We start from the raw sequence: 21,146 nt of genomic DNA, 5'->3' as shown, positions 1-21,146 counted from the left end.
AAAAAAAAAAAAAAAAAAAAAAAAAAAAAAACCTGCCCCGACGAGAAACAAAACAGCAAACAGCCTGGTTGCTGAGAATTAGTTTCCAACATGGCTGGCCCCGGGCTCCAGTCTAGCCTGGCTGTGTTTGGAGCTTCATAGCCTGTAGCAGCCAGGAGGAAGGAGACACAGCTTTGTCAGGCTACACTGTGGTAACAAAGTCTCAAAGTTCAGTGTACGCCCCCTTTATAGCCTCGTCCGAAAGGACAAAGTCTCAGGCATCCCTGGCCAGACTCAAATGATGCAGCCGTGGATGGAGATCTGATCCTCCTGTGTCGGCCTCCTGAGTGCAGGGATTACAGGTGTGTGCTGTCACCTCCAGTTTATGTGGTTCTGAGGATCAAATCCAGGGCTTCCTGCACACTGAGTGAGCGTTGTACAGGAGGAGTCACATCCCAGCCCATAGTCTGCTGCTCTCTCTCTCTCTCTCTCTCTCTCTCTCTCTCTCTCTCTCTCTCTAAGATTAATTTACTATACATACATACACTGTAGCTGTCTTCAGACACACCAGAAGTGGGCGTCAGATCTCATTAAGGATGGTTGTGAGCCACCATGTGGTTGTGGAATTTGAACTCAGGACCTTCGGAAGAGCAGTCAGTGCTCTTACCAAAATAAATCTTTTTTTTTTTTTTTGTTTTCAAGATAGGGTTTTTCTGTGTAGCCTTGGCTGTCCTAGAACTCATTCTGTAGAGCAGGCTGGCCTCGAACTCAGAAATTTGCCTGCCTCTGCCTCCCAAGTGCTGGGATTAAAGACGTGTGCTGCCACAGCCAGCTGTTTTCTCTCTGTTTCTTCTATTAGTTGGCCACAGCTGCTTCAACTCTTTCCTGCTGGTATCAGAGGGAGGGAGCAGAGAGGAGACAGTGCTAGAGCGAGGCATGCTGGGTCACCTGAAGCATCCGCTGGGTCAGCATCCACTCACATTCTGACATTACACAGCAACTCACCTCAGGGGTCCAGATTGTGTTCTCAGGATTTCCCCTCTAAGGTTCTTGTACACCAAGGCTCAAAATGTTCCAAAGACAGAATCATTCTGAATCCAGGGCTAGGAGATCAAAATCTGTTCTTACCTACTCAGGATCCATCTTGTTTCGAGAAATATTAAAAATGAGTAAGGGGAGTTCCCGAGCTTGAGCCAGCTACTCTCTGCCCCAGCACAGTCTCTCCGCCTCTGGCTCTAGACTATCCCCAGCAGTGAATGATCTCCGTCTTCCTAGCTCAGGTTCTCTTGTCTCTGGAGTCACTAGTCCCTTCCACTGTGGTCAGCAGTCACAATTCCCCTCAATGTGGTCAGCAGTCACAATTCCCCTCAACCCTGAAATCAAAATTCCAGAAGCTCATAATTAAACAGTCAGATTTATGAGTCAATAAATTCTCAATTCGCAAGATGCCCACACAATAAATTCAGAGCCGATTGATAATGGTACAAGCTGCCTATCTAGGGTAGACAAGTTCCCCCAATTTATTTTATCCCTATATGATATCACACCTACCTGTGGCTATTTAAAACCACGCTGGTTCTGCATCACCCTGTCCAACATCCTCCTTCTTGCTTCCTTCTCTCTCCCCAGAGTCGCTCCCTCTCTGCAACTCTTAGCGCTGCCTCCCTTTCCCCTGTCCAATCACAGGCCTCCCGCTGCTCTAATATTTAAATTAATTAGACAGAAAAAAATCCTGCCACACCCTCTCCCACCCTTCCACAGCAGTATGGCAACAGCTCTTCTGTGGCAACGAGGTCTCAGATGTAAGGATGGTATCCCAGGAGTCCAAGGACAGCAGAGCCAAAGGATGCAGAGGGGCTAAGTTCTTAGAGGATGGCAGAGGCTCGACTATGCTCAAAAACATTTTGCTGTCGGGTGTTCTGTTTCACTGGCCAGTAGGAAAACTCCCCATTTCCCTCAAACTGGCTGCTACCCTCTGGTATGACTTTAGCCAAGTTAGCCAACTGTTCATAATCCTTATTTGTAAAATGGGGATAACATTACCTTTGTAACCTTGTTCCGAGGTGTTATGTAAGAAGGATATTGTATGACAGCAGACATGGAAAGAGGTCTAAATGGACCCATAAGCATTGGGTGCTACGTGGTCATGGACTAGACAGGTTTAATATCAACACGAGTAAGAACCGGTAGTGTAGGCTGAGTGTTGATGGTGCCTGTTACAAGCCTAAGACCTTGACATGTGTTGCCTGATTATTGGTGATCTTCCTTAGTCCCTCTTCTATCGCTGTGACAAGACACCATAACCAAGGCAACTTATGAAAGAAAGTGTTGCATTCGCGGCTTGCTAATAGTTTTAGTGGGTTAGTCTGTGATGATCACGTTGGGAAGCGCGGCAGCAGGCAGGCAACATGGTGGGGGTGGGGGTGGTAGCCAAGAACTTACATCTGATCTACAAGCAGGAGACAGAGCTAATTGGAATGGGGTACCTCAAAGCCCACCCCACTAACACACCTCCACCAACAAGGCTGCACTTCCTAATCTCTCTTAAATAGCTCCACCAACTAGGAGCCAAGCATTCACGCGTGCTAGCTCCTACGGGCTGTTCTCATTCAAACCACCACGGGATTGCTACACAGGCTGGATGTAATTTCTCTGAGGGGGACTGGAGAGCCTTACTAGAATGGAGGGGTAGAAGAAACTCCTGTCTATGCCTGTACCTTCACAGGGAAGGGAATTTGCTAACTTGACTCCTGGCTGTCTGTCCATCTGTCCGTCTATCTGTCTGGTGATCAGCAATCATATGTCTATGAGCTCCTTATTTGCATCCTGCATATTGCCTCTTGAAGATTTGCCTGCATAGAAACTAGTCACGGGTTCAAACCCACAGCTACTCTGCAGACAGAACAACCAAGACTCCTTCATAAAACATGCTTTAGGAGAGTGTTTGGTTGGGGGGGGGGAGGGGGTTGTTTTGTTTTGTTTTGTTTTCTTATTACCTGGCAAAATAATCTAGGTGGTGTGTGAGTCACCAGTAGAGACCGTAAGACTTGAGGAAGTAGAATCCGGCTTACAAACTGTGGATCTCAGTGAAGAGACCCTGCCTGGACCCACAGACGTAAAAGTCAAGGAAGAAAGCAAACCCCGGAGGACCCCTCTGATGGCATTTCTCAGACAAATGGTAAGCCACTTCCGGTCCCTGCAGAGCGGACATGCCTGCCCGTCTTCTGAGAGTAGGGGATCCATGTGTGAGCCTTCACTGTGGTGAGGCATGGGGACTACAGATGGGCTCACGAGAAAACTCCATTCACTCTTCATTCCATCATAAGGCCTGCTTCTTGCTGACATTCCTTACCCCTGATAATTCCCTTTTAAGTAAATTAAGAGAGACTTTCGGTTGTAGGTTTTGACGACAGTATCCACCCAGAAGTTAATTTCATTTCTGGCTTTGCGCTCTCTCTTTGATGTTTGCTTCAGTTGTTGGTAAATGAATCTCACTGTGGTAATGAAGTGAGCTTTCCTCTTACTCAAGTGAATTGTTTACATAAAGAACATAAGGCTATATAAAGATGGGGCTGGAGAGATGGCTCAGCGGTTAAGAGTATACACTGCTCTTTCAGAGGACCAGGGTCCTGTTCCGGGTGCCTACATCTGGTGGCTTATAACATCCTGTATCTCCAGTTCTGAGGGATCCAATGCCCTCTTCTGTCCTCTGAGGATACTGCACATACATGGTACACATACAGTCAAGGAAGCATACATACACACACACACACATATATATACAATTTTTAAAAAAATAAAAATGTATACATATATGTACATAAACATATATATATGTATGTGTATATATACATATAAATTAAAACAAGCCCTTAAAAACCATATAAGGCATTTTCTGGATTAAATATTAAATAGTATAACTTATAGCCAGGCATAGTAGCTTACACTTGTAATCCTAGCACTTAAGACGCTGGAGTGGATTCCTATGTCAAAGCTACATACACTGTGCTACACAGTGAAACTCAGTCCACAAAACAAAAAAGGCCAAAGCCGTGGACTGACATAAAGAAGTCCTAAAGTGACATGTGAGCTATGAATGACCTAGGTCATTGGAGCGCAGCCATGTTGCCTGATATTCTTACACGGGATGTGTCTGGCTACATAGCCTCCTTAGTGAATTCGCCAAGCTCTTAATCTCTTTGGAATGGAAAGAATGTGGACAGACACCTTTGGGTCCCCATGACTTTCAATATCTAGAAACTTACGGGCAAACCTCTATTGTTTCTATAGCTGCCCTTTGACATGGGTACCACACTGCTTCCTGTGAGGCTGCTGGGGTCTGGGGTTTGTGGGGGTGCAGTGATGCTGAGCTCTGTTTTACAGCTTCGCTGATTAACGTTTTCTGTACCAACATTGTCTCTAAACCTTGGGCTACTGGTTTTTAAATCCAGTAAAAGAGGCAAAAGATGAAGGCTAATGCTTGGCGTGTGTTAAGCTTGGGTATAGCATTCTTGAATATATTTGTTCATACTATGAAAGCTGCTTCAGGCAGCTCACTAACCCAATTCTATTGCACGTGAACATCTCTGTGAAGTAGGGAACTGAGATGCAGAACCTCGGTGGACCTGGAAATCTCTCAGAGGTTCATGTCCTTGGATCTGCGTTAATGAGATTGAGTCAGGAAACTTTGTTGCTAATCCTCTCCCAGGATGAAAATTTCACCTACAAACTGAGAGTGATGGCCTACAAATGTAATCCCAGCATTCAGAACACGGAGGCAAGAGGGTCACAAGAGCAAGGTTATCCGTGGATATGGATTATGTCTGAGGCCAGCCTGGGCTGTATGAGACTCTGTCTTCAGATAGATAGATAGATAGATAGATCACCCTACTTCTTTTATTTTTTTTGAGACAGAATATCACCATCTAGACCTGGAACTCACTATGTAGATCAGGCTAGCCTTGAACTCACAGAGATCCACTGTGATGGCTATTCTTGGTTGTCAACTTAGCTACATCTGAAATGAACTACAATCTAGAAATGGAGGGCACAGCTGTGAGAGCTTATTTTTGCTTGGGTGAATCCACTCCCAGTCCAGACCTTTGAGGAAGGAAGACATGTGGCTTTGATCCTGATCTTGAGGTGGGAAGACTGGCTTTTCATCAGGACCACACCTTCTGCTGGAAGCCTATAGAAGGGCACGGGAGAAGGAAGCTTTTACTCTGCGCTGCTTGTCCTCATCAAGTCCATCCCTTCCCAGACGTGAGAGCCCACTTCTTTGGAATTCCAGCACACACTAAAGACCAGCTGAGACACCCAGCCTTGGGGATTGAGCAACTACTGGATTCTTGGACTTTCCATTCACAGTCAGACATTGTCGGAGATACATGCATAGCTGGAGATACATACATAGATGAGAGAGATATTCGATCTGTAAGTTCTGTGACTGTAGAAAACCCTAACACATCTACCATGCCCCTGCCTCCCCAGCGCCGGAGTCAAAGACTTGCACCACCACACCCATCCACTTCACTTAACTTTTTAGCTTTGGCTGAAGGGTCAAAATCCATTTGCATTTCTTTCCAAACAACACGTGAACTGATCACCAAATGTTTCTGCTCAGATGCTGACCCTCTGAGTGACCTGTGTTGGAAGCGGCCCCAATACCCCTCAGAGTATCAAGTCACCAAAATGCACGGCACCGTGCTAGCAGTAAAAACCAGCATCGTTAACAGGCAAAAATGCTCGAGACACCACCGCTAGAGTCTAAACTGCAGGCTGAAACCATTCACCTTTGAGTCTCGTGAATAAAACCACACATGAAACAAGCTACTCGGCAGAGAGTAGGAAAACCTCAAAGACTGCTTCTGAGCCTCTAAGCTTGTCTATGTGGCACTCAAAGTCTCTGAAAGAATTTTAGCGTCCTCAACCAGTCCTTTTAACAGCTGTTTTTGACAGCTGGTAAAAATAAGCCTCGGCGGTTAGCGTTGTGTGGATGGTAAAGTCCAACCTGGATTATCTAAGATGTCACCGAAACAACGTTCTGCAGACTTTGGGAGGAAGGAGCAGGGTGAGGAAGGGACTATTAAGGAAGTGACCTCAGATGAACTTGATGATATCTTTATCTGAAGCCAGCAGTCAGTTAGCTTGAGGTGCACGTGCCTTCTTGTGCCTCAAAGTTAATGGAGAAAAGCCGTCGACAGGATTAGAGGACTCTCCTGCTTTTCCTTAAGAAGGATGGAAGTGGCAGTGACCTTCCTGGGGAGGGGTGGGGGCGGGCTGAAGCTCTGCTCTCACACTGTCAACAGCATAGTTCCCGATCCCATCCAATCCTCCTCCAAGACTATCGAAGAGACGGAAGGAAAGGAAAAACATTCAAACCCTGAACTGGAGAAGCATCGGTTGAACGCCGTCTTGAGCTAAGGCTGAGCTAAGGCTGAGCTAAGGAAAAGTCGAGTTCAGTAGAGCTCTCTTAGGATACAAAAGGACATCACTGCCGAGAAGCTGAGGGAGTTCAGTAGTGCTCTCTTCGGATACAAAAGGACATCCTTGTCGAGAAGCTGCGGAAAGATCAGTCCCTGGCATCCACTGTTGTTTTGGCTTAAAAACCTATTGTGCTCATAAATGTGTTGGTCGCCTTTCTATTGCTGCGATAAAACACCGTGACCATAGTAACATATAAAAGAAAGTCTACTCGGGCTTATAGTTCCAGAGAGATAAAAATGCACCGTGGCAAAGCAGAGGCATGGGGTTGGAGCTGGAAAGCTCTGAGTTCACACCTTTGTTTTTTCTTTTAAGATTTATTTATTATTATATCTAAGTACACTGTAACTGTCTTCAGACACGCCAGAAGAGGGCATCAAATCCCATTACAGATGGTTGTGAGCCACCATGTGGTTGCTGGGATTCTGAACTCAGGATCTCTGGAAGAGCAGTCAGTGCTCTTAACCACTGAGCTCACACCTTGAACTCAAAGGAGAAAGCAGAGAAACGGCAATGGTGAGAGCCTTTAAATTCTCAAAGCCCACCTGCAATGACAGACTTCCTCCAACAAGGCCACACTTCCCAAGCCTCCCCAAATAGTGTCACCAACTGGAGTCCAAGCTTTCAAATGGCAGAGCCCTCTGGGGACATCCTCATACAAGCCACCACACATGTCTGTATTTTGCAACTGAACATTTTCCCAGGGGGTAGGGGAAGATGGGTGGCTCATTTGGTAAACTGTTTGACTTCCAAGTGTGAGGACCTGAATTTCACCCCCAGGACCCATATTTAAAAGGCCAGGTGGCACATGCTTATAGTCCCAGCACCGAAGAGACAGAAACAAGCAGGTCTCTGGAGTTCACTGGGCAGCCAGTCTAACTAAATCGGTGAGTTCCAGGTTCAGTGGACTCTGCTTAGGAGGTGACTGTGTGCTGGGGAAGGTTTGTCCCGTTCTTGAGCAAGATCGAGCCTCTTAGAAGAGCACAGGAGACCCAGAAGGAGGAAGAGCCGCTCTCCATGCCTGGGGTTCTCAGTCCCATGTAGAGAACACTGATCTGTACTGGGACACCTTGGTGAATCCCACTCTAAGGACAGTGCGCGGAAGCCAGGAACGGTGGTTGTCTTAGTCAGCATCCCATTGCTTGTGAAAAGACGCCGTGACCAACGCACTCATAAAAGGGGGCTGGCTCACTGTATTAGAAGATTAGTCTGTAACCATCGTGATGGAGAGAGAGGTGGTACACAGACAGGCATGGTGCTGGAGAGGCAGCTGAGCCCCTGATCCATATCCACAGGTCACAGGAAGGGAACGGGGTGGGAGAGACAGAGAGAGACACAGACACGCAGAGAGAAACAGACAGAGACAGACAAACTGGGCCTGGCGTGTGATTTTGAAACCTCGAAGCCCATCCCACTGACACACTTCCTTCCGTAAGGCCCCACCTCCTGATCCTTCCCTCTGACACTTTGAGCGTCATCTCTCAGACTGAAGAGCAGCATGTAACACTGATCCCTCAGAATGCATCTGAGCTCCTGTAAGGTTTTCTTTGTCGTGCATGTTTGGTATGTGTGCTTATATATATGTCGGCCTGTACCTGGGTGTACACTGAGAGTGTGTGCATGCACATGTACACATGTGCACCTGAGGCTGATGTTGAGAGTCTTCCTTACATGTTAAGGGCGTGGTCTCTTGGTTGAACCAAGGGCTCTCAGATACAACTAGCCTATGTAGCCTGATCTCCAGGAATCCTGTCTCCACCGCCCTCCCGTGCACTGGGATCACAAATGGCCACCATGCCCACCCAGCTTCCTGGAGTCTGGGCTCTGTCTTCACACCTGCTGCTTGCATGGAAGGTGCTTTAACCACCAGGCCAGCTCCCGGCCAGCCTCTCATGTTCTCAGGACTAAGTGTTCCTTCTTAGCTGTGCGCTGTGAGTGTGTGCGGTCTGCTGATAGCGGTGCAGCTGGGAGCCCCCGCTTCCGCAGCTGGAGGAGATGATGCTAACCAATGAGCGCTCATCCTCACGTCACGTGGGAGTTTGATCTCACCTGTAGAGTTTGATCTGACTGTGGCCAGTGAGAGCACTGCTCAGAGCCCCCCCGAGGGACTTGTTAAACACAGGTGGCTGAGCCCCAGGCCCAGGGGTTTCTGATTCTGTGGATCTGGATCTAAGCAGGTGTGAAGAACTTGCATCTTCTCTAACAAGTCCCCAGGTGAGTCTGGTGCCTCTGGGCCTGTGGCCACACCTTTGGAACCGGATGCTCAGCTCACCTGGTTGAAGGAATCAAAGATGCAGATTCGACTAGATACCGCCCTGTTAAGGAAGCCACTGGCTCTAGGGGGCGCTAAAGGATGGAGGATGGGTGCTCATTAACTCAACTCTCCTCCACTGCCTGGAAGTAGCAAAAAAAGTTAGCAGGCAAGTTCGTTCATTTATTCATTCATTCATTCATTCATTCATTCATTCATATTCTAACCTCCTTCTCCTTCTGAAAGAGGATCTCATTTAGCGTAGGCTATCTCATAGACCTACTGTCCCAGCCCCTAAATACTGGGTTTACACGTGTTTTCCTGGGGAGACAGGAGCAAATGTCTATTTAGCCCATATATAATTTTTATTTCATTTATTTGTTTGATTGATTGTTTGCTGTTCCTTCGGGAAGCTAACACTTGAATTCATCAGACTCTGATGACACAGCGCCAGCTCTCTGAGTGACACCTTTCCAGTTGCTCTTTTCCCGTCTGTATCCTAAATATCAAGGATAAATGAGGGGTTCATCGTCGTCATCGTCCTGCGTGCACCTGTACACCGTTGCTGTGGTTACTGAAAGGATACTGTCTGTTTGTTGTTGTAGTCAGTGAGATCGAGCGAAGGGATCACCCGCTCGGAAGAAAGTAACGGGAAAGACCCCAGCTGCCAAGTAAGTGACCGTGAACTCAGCCTGCGGGCGGGTTCAGCCTCGCGACCTGGAGGTTCTCAGCCACTTGTGAAACATTGCCTGGTTAAGCACCCACTGTATACCCAGCAGCACTGGGCTCTACAGACGTGGTATGGGGCCAGTCCTCAGCGCTTCTCTCTCCTTGTGGAAAGTTTCTTCCCAGCCTTCGAGTTTTAGCAGAAATGTCACCTCCTCAAAGAGCTCCTATGCCCTGCGGTCATCCCTATCATAGGGTTTGCTCCCTTCTTGATACTGTAACGATTCGCGTGTCTCTGCTGGTCCTTCTCACCGCTGTCTGGAACATTGTAGAGCAAGCAGGTGCTTCTGGTTTCTCTCATCTTCTGTGATGCCTGGCACACAGGCGTATTAGATCACCAATGCTCATCTCCTTGCTTTCTTTACTAATGATGAACAGAACGCTTGACCTCTGCGCAGGTTCCTTCCTTTAAAAATGAGGCCATGGGCTGGGTGGCGACCTGCAGCTCTCTTCGTACAGGGTTTGCCTCACACATTCGAAGAAGCCCTGGGCTCCAATCCCAGCACTTAAGAAGCAAAGGGAGGAAAATTAGCTGATCAACATCATTACTAACCCCCTGTTTTATAACACAGCACTCCTTTTCATTTAAATAGATACTTCCATAAAAAAAAAATCAGAGCTCTTGTGACTCATAGGGCCTGGGTCTGCTCCTGGCTTAAAGGGTTTTTTGTTTGTTTTTGTGGATTTTTTGCTATAGTTGTTGGGAAAGATTACCAATCTCCCAGTCCCTCAGTTCCTAGGAGGATGTAGGGGACACAGACTCCATAGAGCGAGCGTCCTGCCTAGGTGAATCAGTACTGGGCAAGCACTACGAACTCTCCTGGTGTGGAGGCTCAATAAACAATTTAATGTCAGGGTAGGCTGCCAGAGCGAAACGCCATACAGTGAGTGACTCAAACCACAGGAATTTCTCTCTCACATTTCTGTTGTCTGGAAAGGCTACAAGCAAAGTATTGGTGCGGTTTAGTCTCTACGGAAGGTTCTCTCCCTTGCATGCAAATGGCTGCCTGCCACCTTGCAGAGGAGGAAGGAGGGAAGAAGAGCGCCCCCTGGTGTCTCTTCCTATATTGACGCTAAGCCTATGGGCTCAGCTCCACCTGTATGACCTCATTTAACGTGAATTGTTACTTTGTTCCAAACATAACCACAGAAGGAATTCGTTTTCAAGGGGTGAACTGGAGTTGCATGATTCAGCCAACTGCAGGTGCTCCTTTTCATTATTGGCAAGCTGATGGTAGGGATTCACCATCCTGTTCATTATGATTAAGTTGTTGATAGGGATTCATCATCCTATTATTTTTCTTATATCACATGAATCTGCAGCATAATTCAGGATACAGTATAGATTTCTACTTCTACTAATAATTATGAAAGTACATGTTTTCATATGTTATGAATATAATATTAGAAAACATGATATTTTCCATTTATTTTCTTTTTTATGCCTATATTGGACCCCCAAATCTACATACAATCCTGGGCACTTTGGAGCACAAATTTTCAAAGGTTCACCTTGGAAACACAGTAAACTTACTTTATACAAAAGGAAACTACAGACCAGAGAGATCCCCCTGTGGGTAAATTCTGGTCGTGACACCCTGCCAACCTGAGTTCAAATCCCAGACCACACAAAAAGCTGGATATAGTGGTACACATTTGTAACCCCAGATCTCCTATGGAGAATGGGAGGCAAAGACATAATTACCTGGAAGTTCATAGGCCAGATAGCCTGGAGGACACAGCACAGAGTCAAAAGCAAGCAAAGACCCCAAAAGCAAGAGAGACCTGCCTAAACAGGTGGAAGGAGAGAACTGACTCTGAACGGTATCCTCTGACGCACATGCACACACACCATGCATATGCACACACATGCACACGCACATGCCACATACCATACATACTGTATACACATGCACATACACACACATGCCACACATGCACATACACTACACATACTACACATACATGCACACACACATACGCATACTATACATACCACACACACATATACACATAAGTCATACACACAGAGATATACTACGCACACTGCATACACATACATACACACATGCCATACACACAGATACACTACACACGCTGCATGCATACAAACACATACATATGCACATAATCCACACATACATACCACACACAGATACACTACACATTCTGCACACACACACACACACACACACACACACACACAAACTTGTTTAAAGGACAAATCCAGTAGACTGTCTAGTTCATCTAGACCCTGCAAAGGGACAGCTGTACCAATAATTTTAGTGGTTCTAAAACGTCAGTGACATTGTGGCACTGAGTGAGTGGGAAACCTCCCCCTGTTTGTCTGGAGGCTCAAACTGTCAGTTTGAGAACTCCATTTTCTGGGGCCTTAGACCTTGCCTTGAGAAGTGACGTGTCCTCCTCAGGAGATGACAGAGGCTTTGTTATGTTTTAGAGGGAGAAAGGGAAGTAGACACCCTGTCATCTGAGGTTTGTCCTCTCGTGGGCGTCGGTAGGAGCCCGAGCACTCCTAAGCTCAGGTGGCCTCCAGAGTCCAAATCAAGTGAGACGCGACAGTAGCTGTCTTCCTCCACTTCCTGCTTAGATGGTTCGCATGTGAACATTTCTGGTGTGGATTTTGAAAAGGAGTCAGAGTCGAGGTAGAACAGTCAAGTCTTCAGTCGTTAATAACAATGGCATTCTTGCTCTCATGTGATCAATCAGATTAAGCCAGGCTTGGAGACACAGACTCAAGGAGCTGGAGCAAGAGGATTTGAAAGTTCAGGACCAGTCTGGGGGGGGGGTTCCAGGACACCCCGTTAGTAATCAATTCCCCTGCTTTAAAGCTTCAAATGGTGTAAAGTATGGATGTAGCTCGGGGATAGAGCACCTGCCTAAATTAGAATAACAGCCGGGCAGTGGCGACCCAGGCCTTCAATCTCAGCATTTAGGAGGCAGAGGCGGGAGGATCTCTGTGCATTAAAGGCCAGCCTGGTTTACAGAGCAAGTTCCAGGACAGCCAGAGCTACATAGAAACCCTGTCTCGGAAAAAAAAAATCAGAATAATAATGAGATTATCTTTTAGATTTATTTTCATTTTAATTATGTGTCTTTTAATTGTGTGTTTGTCTTCATGTGGATATGATCATGTGAGCACAGATGCTTGGTCAGAAGAGGGTTCGGATCCCATGGAGCTGGAGTTACAAGGGTCTGTGCTTAACGTGGGTCTGGAGGCCTGAACTCAGGTCCTCTGTAAGGGCAGCAAGAGCTCCTAACATCCATGCCACAATGCATACATACACATACACATGTCTACATTAACCATGCATACATACATCCTTATACAGTAATAGTACTATATACATGCATATACACATACCTATATGCACAAGTACACAAATTCTTTTTTAAAAAAATGATTGATTGATTTATTTATGTCTGTGATTACACACTGTAGCTGTACAGATAGTTGTGAAGCTTCATCTGGTTGTTGGGAATTGAATTTAGGACCTCTGCTCCCTCCGGTCGGCCGGATGGTTTGTGAACCACCATGTGGTTGCTGGGATTTGAATTCAGGACCTTTGAAAGCACAGTCAGTCCTCTTACCCGCTGAGCCATCTCACCAGCCCCCCACAAATTCATTTTTAAGCCATTAAAAAGAAAATGTAAACATGGTGGGGAAGAGGTACCCAAAGGCCTGCCCGAAGTTCTCTCACAGAAACCCACTGGCAACTGCTGGTCCTTGGTACAGCCCAGTCCTGACTCACAGTGATGTAGGAAGGCTTCGGGGTCACAGGAATGTGACTTGCTGGCCCAGTCATTCCACACATTGTAAGAAAGCCCCTCTGTGGCCACTCTTCCCTGGTACTGGATAGAGTGGAAGGCCACGGTGTCCCCTGAGGCACTGGAAGGAGGCAGAAAGAGAGTATCAGAGCAGTGTCCCCAAAAGGGAGGGTGGGGGGACAGGAGAGGATCTCCAAGAGCCAGGACTTGACTTGAACGCAGTAGCCAGCATCCCAAACCCTAATGAAAGACTGGGAAGAATAACAAGGAAAAACCCTGCCCCCCCCCCAGGTAGTTTTTCCTGAGAAGGGAAAGGGAGTCCCTGTAGCTGGGCAGTGACTGGTGCACCCCTAGTGTGTGCCCCTAGTGTGCACCCCGAGTGTGTGCCCCTAGTGTGCACCCCTAATGTGTGCCCCTAGTGTGTACCCCTAATGTGCGTCCTTAATGTGCGCCCTTAGTATGCACCACTAGTGTGCACCCCTAGTGTGCACCCCTAGTGTGTGCCCCTAGTATATGTGGTTCTGGCTCATTGTTTCCCATTCCCTAATCTGCACACTACAGTCAGAGCCTCACAGTTTCTTAGAAGGAGGAACTGTAAGTGATGGGCAGGAAGAGGCTGGCCAGATCTTCTGTTAGCCAGGGACTTTCCTGAATGTCAGGCTGTCAGTTCCATGTCCTGGAACCACCTTCCTCTAAGAAAACCCAAGCTGATCTCCACTCTGTGTCTGGCACGCCACACGAGCCGGATGTGGTACTGTGTTTGACCCTCGGGTGACCTTACACAGAAGAGGGCATGAAGAGACTCTTGGATGCCTGGTCACACAGCAAGGACATGACAGGACTACACTCGAGCCAGGTCTCTGACTCCAGAGTAAGCTTCTGAGTCATCGCTAGATGCCGGCATCCTCCACACAGTCTGTGGAAGCTCAGGGGTTTGCACAACAGGACAGGGACAGGTTCCTAGCCGTTCCAAGGGATGCTGTGCTAGGGGTTCCCTTCATCCAGAGGAAACAGCTGCTCTGGGCTTCCTATGCTACTCAGATTCTCCTCAAGTCTTAGCACTGCTAGGAAATGACAGGATTAGGGATCTTTCTGCAGAATAATTGGAAGGGTGCTGGCTATATCCACTTCTGTTCTGCTTCCTGGGAAGTTGCAGCCTCCATGAGCTTGGGCTCAGAGCAGTCACTCTGTCTTCTGCGGCTTTCTCAGGGCTGTTCTGGCTTCACTGATGCAAAACTGCTGGCTTCTATTCTCCCTCAACACTGCGGGTCTGCCGTCCGACTTCCTGCCTGGGTACACAGGTCAGGACTTCATGAACCAGAGCTTGTAGACCTGTCTCAAGGGGGTCAAATATACCTATGGGATAGTAGTTATACTTGCAAGGTTTACTGTGACTTTCAAAGCTGCTGTTTTAAAGCTAATGTGGATTGTGTCTCACAAGCATTCACTGGCAAGGTCTCCGAAGCCCCATGTGGGGCACGGGCCCATATTTCTAACACCAGCACTTGGGAGGCAGAGCTAAAGCAGAAAGACCTCAAGGTTGAGGCTGTTGGCCACGTCGCTGGTCATGGTGTCTCCCAGCTGGGATCTAAGCTGAGCACCCACTAGTCCATGGGATGATATGTGTGACAATGAGTTCCTCAAATGTCTCCATCTACTCCCTTGCACAAAAGCCGAAATTGCTAAGACCTGTGTTCATCTGAGAACCAGAGAACTCGCTTGGGCCTCAGTTCTCTTGCAGCCAGGGAGTAAGATTTCGCTGTGGTTGTTTTCCTTTTCTGCTTTTATATTGTCTATATGGGTGGACAGTTGAGGTCAAAATTGTGATGAGAAAAAGGTTTCTACATACTACCAGATTTGGGGGGGAGGGGAGTTGGCTCTATGTAGCTATGGTTTTTCCAGAATCTTCTAGGAATGAGTTGGGTTTTTTTGTTTGTTTGTTTGTTTGTTTTGTTTTGTTTTACAACCTTCACAATGTAGATACCCTGTAGGGTGTCTCATTTTGGTATTGAAAAATGTCCATTCAAAACTAAAACTGAGTATTTTTTAAACTACCTTTTCGTGAAATAAAAGAACAGTTTCACATAAAAAATACAAGGCATGTGTAATTATAAATTTCAAAATGAGCCCCCTCAAGAAATAAGTCACTTGTGCTAATTATGGGACACTCTGTCCACACCGGCCTATGCGTGAAAGGGCTCCAGGAACGGCTGGATCCAGGGGCACATGTGCAGCCATCCGAACGGATGTCTTTCGCACATTCTCAGTTCCGCGTTTTTTCTGCGTTGACTTCCCGTCCAGGCAAATTTTTTCTCTTGAAACGTAGTCTTAAAGGCCCAGGCTTATATTTTCATAGCTTCAAATCTGATGGGACTGAAGCCAGGCCTCTCCATTAATTCTAGAAGGCTCTAGTATCAGATTAATGGCTGGCTTGAGTTATCCTGAACCAATCAGAGCTGTCTTCAGATATCCTGAACCAATCAGAGCGGTCTTCAGATATCCTGAACCAATCAGAGCTGTCTTCAGATATCCTGAACCAATCAGAGCTGTCTTCAGATATCCTGAACCAATCAGAGCGGTCTTCAGATATCCTGAACCAATCAGAGCTGTACATGCCCCATCAAGTACACTGCTGATACTGGCCAGGCCCGGGCCACATACGTGGAGTAGGATTAATTTGCCTGGGTGTCATGGGGTAGCTGTTAATACTGCCTCAGTTTACAGATGGAGAAACTGAGGCTCTGGGGAGTTAAGTGGCTCGGCCCAAGTTATGCATGTAGTTTGCCAAGGAACAGAGAGAGTCCTTGCAGAGAAACCATAGTTAGTAATGGATTGTTGCAAGATAAATATATTAATAAATGCCACCTGTTATGCACGTCCTTGATAATTTCTTCTTTTTTCTTTCTCCCGCATTTTACCCAAACTCATTTCCAACATCTGAGCATCTCTGCTATTAAGAATCATCTTTCAGACACTAAACAGGGCCTTTGTTTGGAATTGTAGACGTCAAACTCCGTGGAGAAGACGCCCTCACCCCCAGAGCCGGAGCCCGCGGGAACAGCCCAGAAAAGCAAGGAGACCTCCTCCTCGAAGGACAAGAAATCGGTGGACAAGAAGTCAGCGGCCGAGAACAACAAGCAGAAGAACGGCAAACAGGAAGTCAGAGAGCCAGTGCCGTGTGTGCAGCCGCCCACGGTGGAGGCAAACGCAATGCAGACTGGGGACAAGACCCCGAAGAGGTCTGAGAAGCGGCGACAGTCCCTCGGGGGCTTCCTAAAGGGCCTGGTAAGCAGATGGGGTGTTCGAGGCTCCTTTCTCGGTTAAGGGGTGTGGTATTCAACTCCAAAGTGGGAGCTCACCGGAAACCTGGCGAACAAATGACTCTCAGGCACCTGCTGGGTACCAGGCACTGTTCTGGGCACAGAGCAACAGACGCACAGGCTCTTCTGGAGCTCAAGGATAGAGGCGGGAAGGGTGAAGATGCTAGGTACTGGGAACAGGATTATCTAAGAGCAAGACCGAACACCTATGCTCCCAAGCCACTCCACTGCAGTTCTGCTCTGGCTGCCTCCTAGCTCTGTGTCCTTGGCTGAGTCACTCAACCCAACCCCTTCGTGCCTCAGTTTCCCCCGTTGTCAAATTGAGGTCCTGTTCACAGCTGCAGCTCTGCTTCCGTTTGCTTTCTATGGCTGTGATAAACACCATGACCAAAAGCAACCCGTGGAAGAAAGGGCGGGACAGTAGTGGTGCAAGAGTGCACGTATCCACCTGCCACACTGGGACAGTAGTGAGGTGCAACCTCCAAATGCCAGGCATTCGAATGGCCCCGAGGAGGCAGCAGACTAAACCCACAGAGGAGGAGGAGGATGTCAGATAAAACAGAGTAAGGTCACTTCAGATGGTGCTGGGGGACAAATCAGGGCACCATTTTGTTAGAACCTGAAAGAATGAGCGATTGACAGTGGCTAGGGATGTAGAGTGAACTAGAATAGCAAGTCCCACCCCGACCCCTGACCCTTGACCCCTGACCCCCAACCCCAGGACTGTTCTGTATGTGTCACAGTTTGAGCACACTTTATCTGGGAGCACCCCTCGGAGTTGGGTTTGAGCACTCCCATTTTAAAATCAAATCATAGTGTGTCTAGGACTTCACAAACCCAGGAAGCAATGTCACTAGGTACTAAAGCTAGACATCCGCCCATGAACACGACGTATTTACATAGAATAAGCACATGGTAAGTCCCCCTTACTACAGTTGGCCTCATGCTGGCTGCTTTACGCTTTTCTCCAGGGACCAAAGCGGATGTTGGATGCTCAGGTGCAAACGGACCCGGTATCCATCGGACCAGTTGGAAAATCCAAGTAAACAAATCACCCAGTTCCCACCGGGTTCTCCTCCCACTCCATCTACTGTTCAGACCCATGCTGTGTGTGTATATATATATATATATTTTCTTCTTCTGGCCAGCCAATGAAATTCTGCCTACAACTTCAACCTGAATTGTTGTAGATCGAGGTGTATTATTTACGTCTCTGGTCCAGTCTTTCCTGGCATATAAGTGTAAAAATGGCTTAGCGGGTTGACCAGTTGACCCAGGGAAGCTGGTGAGTGCCAGGTGTGGGAGGAAGTAGGTAGATAAAGGCATTTGTGTTAAGTTATGAAAACATGGCAGTGATCCAGTAAGGTGCAGGAGAGACGTGCTTATGAGACAAAGAATGTCTGGCTTTGCAGCCACTGTTGCTGCATCCTCTAAGCCTGAAGAAGGGAAGGAAAGACGGGTTTATTTCATTTCACACTTGGGGGAAGGAGGACTCAGGGCAGGCTCCACGTTGGGCGTCTGCCAACTTTTGGAACAGGATGTGTGGGCTGTAAAGAAGAATGGGCAAGAATTGGTTTTCAGATAGGATCCTTGAAAGTTATCGGTGAATGGGGGGGGTGATTTGCTGGAGAGGGCTTGCTATGATTTGGGGGAAACAATTACTTCGGAGGCACAGGGACAAGGGCATGAATGCCCAACTTCAAAAGGGAAACAGAACAAAATGAAATAAAGCTGCAGGTTCATTTTGCAACACAAGGGGGCGCCAAGGTCTTCGCTTTTCCCTTTGCATCCGGTACCCCTAACAATGATTTGTTTCTGCACTATTTCGTTATTAATGTTTCTCAGATGGCTGAGGGACTTGCTTCATCTGTTCCGTCTGACGCTTATCTCACGCCTGTCTGTAATGTCCTAATGTTTTCATAATGTGCTCTGATAAAATCCTCCCCTAACCCAGTTAATAAAAATTGACAGATTATTCGAATACTTGAGGTGTCTTTTTTTTTTTTTTTAATTCTTGTACAGAGAACTGATTTGGACTGTGAGTTCATTAAGATGGAATTTGCCAAGCACCATATGATTGATAGTCATCTGTATTGCACCTTTCTTTTTCCGATTTAATAAAAAAAAATAATACATTTTAGAAAAGCTTTTGATTCTAAACTTCAGATGGAGCTCGCTGACGACGCTCTCTACAAGGGCTGCGTCTGTGTAGGCAGCGGAAAAACAGCGTCCGCCATGAATGCCCACACACGGGTTCGGATGTACTCTCGCACACAACTCTGTGCTCGTGAACGTTCGTACTCACTACAAACTCATACAGGCAGGAATAGATTGGCGTGCACACACACGATCAGTTCACAGCCTCTGCTCTAGCCAACCAAGTCCTTCATAAGCCAATTAAAGAGCCAAATTGATGATAAAAACCAGATCTCTCCATGTGGCCACACTGGGAAGAGGGAGAAAGATTCAGGCCGTCTTCAAGGCCCTTCAAACAGGACTGCAATAGCCAAGCAGTCCAGGGGTGGCTCCCTGTCCACCTCTATCCAAGTCTCTCCTAAGAGCTGTAAAGCTTTCTCCAGTAAACACCTCCTCCAGCCCTCTCCTCCTCCCTTTCCATCCCTCACCCCCACCCCAGGGCTTCAGCCTTTTTCTTCTCCTCCTGGGGAAATTTTAACTTCCTGAAGTTGGTTGTTTCCATAGTCTGTAGTCAAACAGGATCGCAGGTGTCGCTTTAGAATATATTCATTCTTGCCAGACCGGCAAATTTACACACACACACACACACACACACACACACACGCAGAACATGAGAACTGTCTCACAGGGGTCAGAAATAAACATTGACTATCTTGTCCTAGCATGAATTGAGAGCACAGAAACCACACCATGAACAGACTGGAAAACTGGTAAATGTATCCAAAGACCAGCCATGTCTGTGAGGCCCCCAGCTGTGGAGGAAGTAAGGCAGTGTGGCCTGTGGCCTGCCAGCACACTGACTGGATTCTAGGTCCCAAATGCAGATCAGAAGTGGGTTCCTTTAAGCTAAACTTGTTTCCTGGAGCTTCAGGACCCGATCTGGAAATCACTGTCTGTGCCTTGCTGGGTCCAGAGTCCCCACGTCCCGTGTCATACCATGCTAGAAGGGTTTGCTGGAAAGATGGGGGGAGGGGGTGCTAAAAAGCACCATGGGAAAACTGGGAGAGTGGGAGAAGTGGCCACACTACCCAGTCCTTCGGAGTTGCCACCAATGAGACCAGCCAGCTGTCAGTTCCTTTGTCTGCAAAGCCTTAGGGGTGACGCCTGCTGTGACCTTTTGCCAGCCTCTGGGCCAGCAGCAGCCTGTAGAGGAAGTTGGCCAGTTTCACCTTACAGGGCACTGGCGCCTCAGGCTCAGATGAGAGACAGGCAGAGTTAACAGGCAGGCAGGAGGGAGGCGCAATAGCAGCCTCCGCTCCCATTTCTAAACACAGGTTGGGGTGGGAGGGGTCTCTCTGAGAGAAGCTCTGCAAAGCCCCTCCCGGGTGTTTACTCCTGGTCCCTCCCTTCTCCTAAGCTGAAGAAGAGGGCACTCTTAATGAAATTGTGGTTTTGCTTTTGTTTTTATGAAGGCCAGGAAATTTAAGCCACAAACTCAATGATTTATTGCAGCGACCCTAAACCCAGCTGCAGTTTAAGAAGCAAGTTCTGTGCTTCCTGTGAAAGTTGCGTTTTCCACTGTTGCAGTCCTTTCTCTGATGCAGTTCACTAACTGCCCCAGCAAGGCACTCCCTAAGTCACACGGAAAGCCCACAGGACTCGGAGGGGCGAGAAACTGAGAGCTCGGCCCACAGAGCCCAAGCAAGCTCTGGCAGGTGGAGTGAGAGAGAAGCAAACCTGACAGGTCCCAAAGCTTTCCAGAATACCAGCCCCAAAGAAAACCAAGGAGTTGGGGGGGGGGGACAAAGGTGCCCGTTGTCACCATGAGTCCGTTAATGATTCGCTGATTTATTTGTAGGTGCTCAGGGAAGTGTCTCCTCTCTCTTGCCAAGAAGACGTGCCTTTCCCAAGGATGGAGCTAGTGAGATGAGATGCCCGGCATTGTGCGTGCAAGTTACACACACACACACACACACACACACACACACACGTGCATGCACATTCTCAGTGATGCCTTCCTACTCCGGCTGACAGAAACTGTTTGCCTGATATCCATAAAAGAGTTCACTCAAAGGAGCAGTTGTTCCCAGCAGCCCGAGGCCACTCTTGGATTCATCCCCTCGGGGAAGGAGCCACAAACCTAAAGAGCTGCCAAAAAATAGGAGGGGGAAAGAGAAAGCCAGAGAAAGTACTGTTCTGTTTGTAGCTCGTTAAACACAGGTATCTCTCTCTCTCTCTCTCTCTCTCTCTCTCTCTCTCTCTCTCTCTCTCTCTCTCTNTCTCTCTCTCTCTCTCTCTCTCTCTCTCTCTCTCTCTCTCTCTCTTCCTCTCTCTGTCCCTCACCCTCTCCTCCCTCTCCCTCTCTCAATCCCTACCCCCAAGCACCATGCAAGCAGTCAGACAATCCAGATATAGTCCAGAACCCCCCCCCAGGGCAGTGGGGGTCTCATTAGATTTTAAAAATC

General features: G+C 47.6%; 1 protein-coding gene across 6 annotated transcripts in view; it reads left to right on the top strand.

The window, feature by feature from the left end:
• Nucleotides 1-18,528, top strand: part of Bcas1 (breast carcinoma amplified sequence 1) — a 68,308-nt gene extending 49,780 nt beyond the window's left edge. For 3 of the 6 annotated variants that reach the window (XM_029536394.1, XM_029536393.1, XM_029536396.1), the window contains 4 exons: nt 2,993-3,157; nt 9,319-9,384; nt 16,229-16,510; nt 17,517-18,528. In XM_029536394.1, the coding sequence (XP_029392254.1) occupies nt 2,993-3,157; nt 9,319-9,384; nt 16,229-16,510; nt 17,517-17,591 (588 nt within the window). In that variant the 3' untranslated portion in view covers nt 17,592-18,528. The remainder of the gene's footprint in view (nt 1-2,992; nt 3,158-9,318; nt 9,385-16,228; nt 16,511-17,516) is intronic. The other 3 variants (XM_029536398.1, XM_029536397.1, XM_029536395.1) reach the window with 2 other exon arrangements.
• The last annotated feature ends 2,618 nt before the right edge of the window (nt 18,529-21,146 follow it).

The sequence above is a fragment of the Mus pahari genome, chromosome 3 (assembly GCF_900095145.1).
Source record: "Mus pahari chromosome 3, PAHARI_EIJ_v1.1, whole genome shotgun sequence".
NCBI classification, from domain to species: Eukaryota; Metazoa; Chordata; class Mammalia; order Rodentia; family Muridae; genus Mus; species Mus pahari.
Note: the sequence above shows the minus strand (reverse complement) of the source record. Positions and strands in the feature narration are given on the sequence as shown.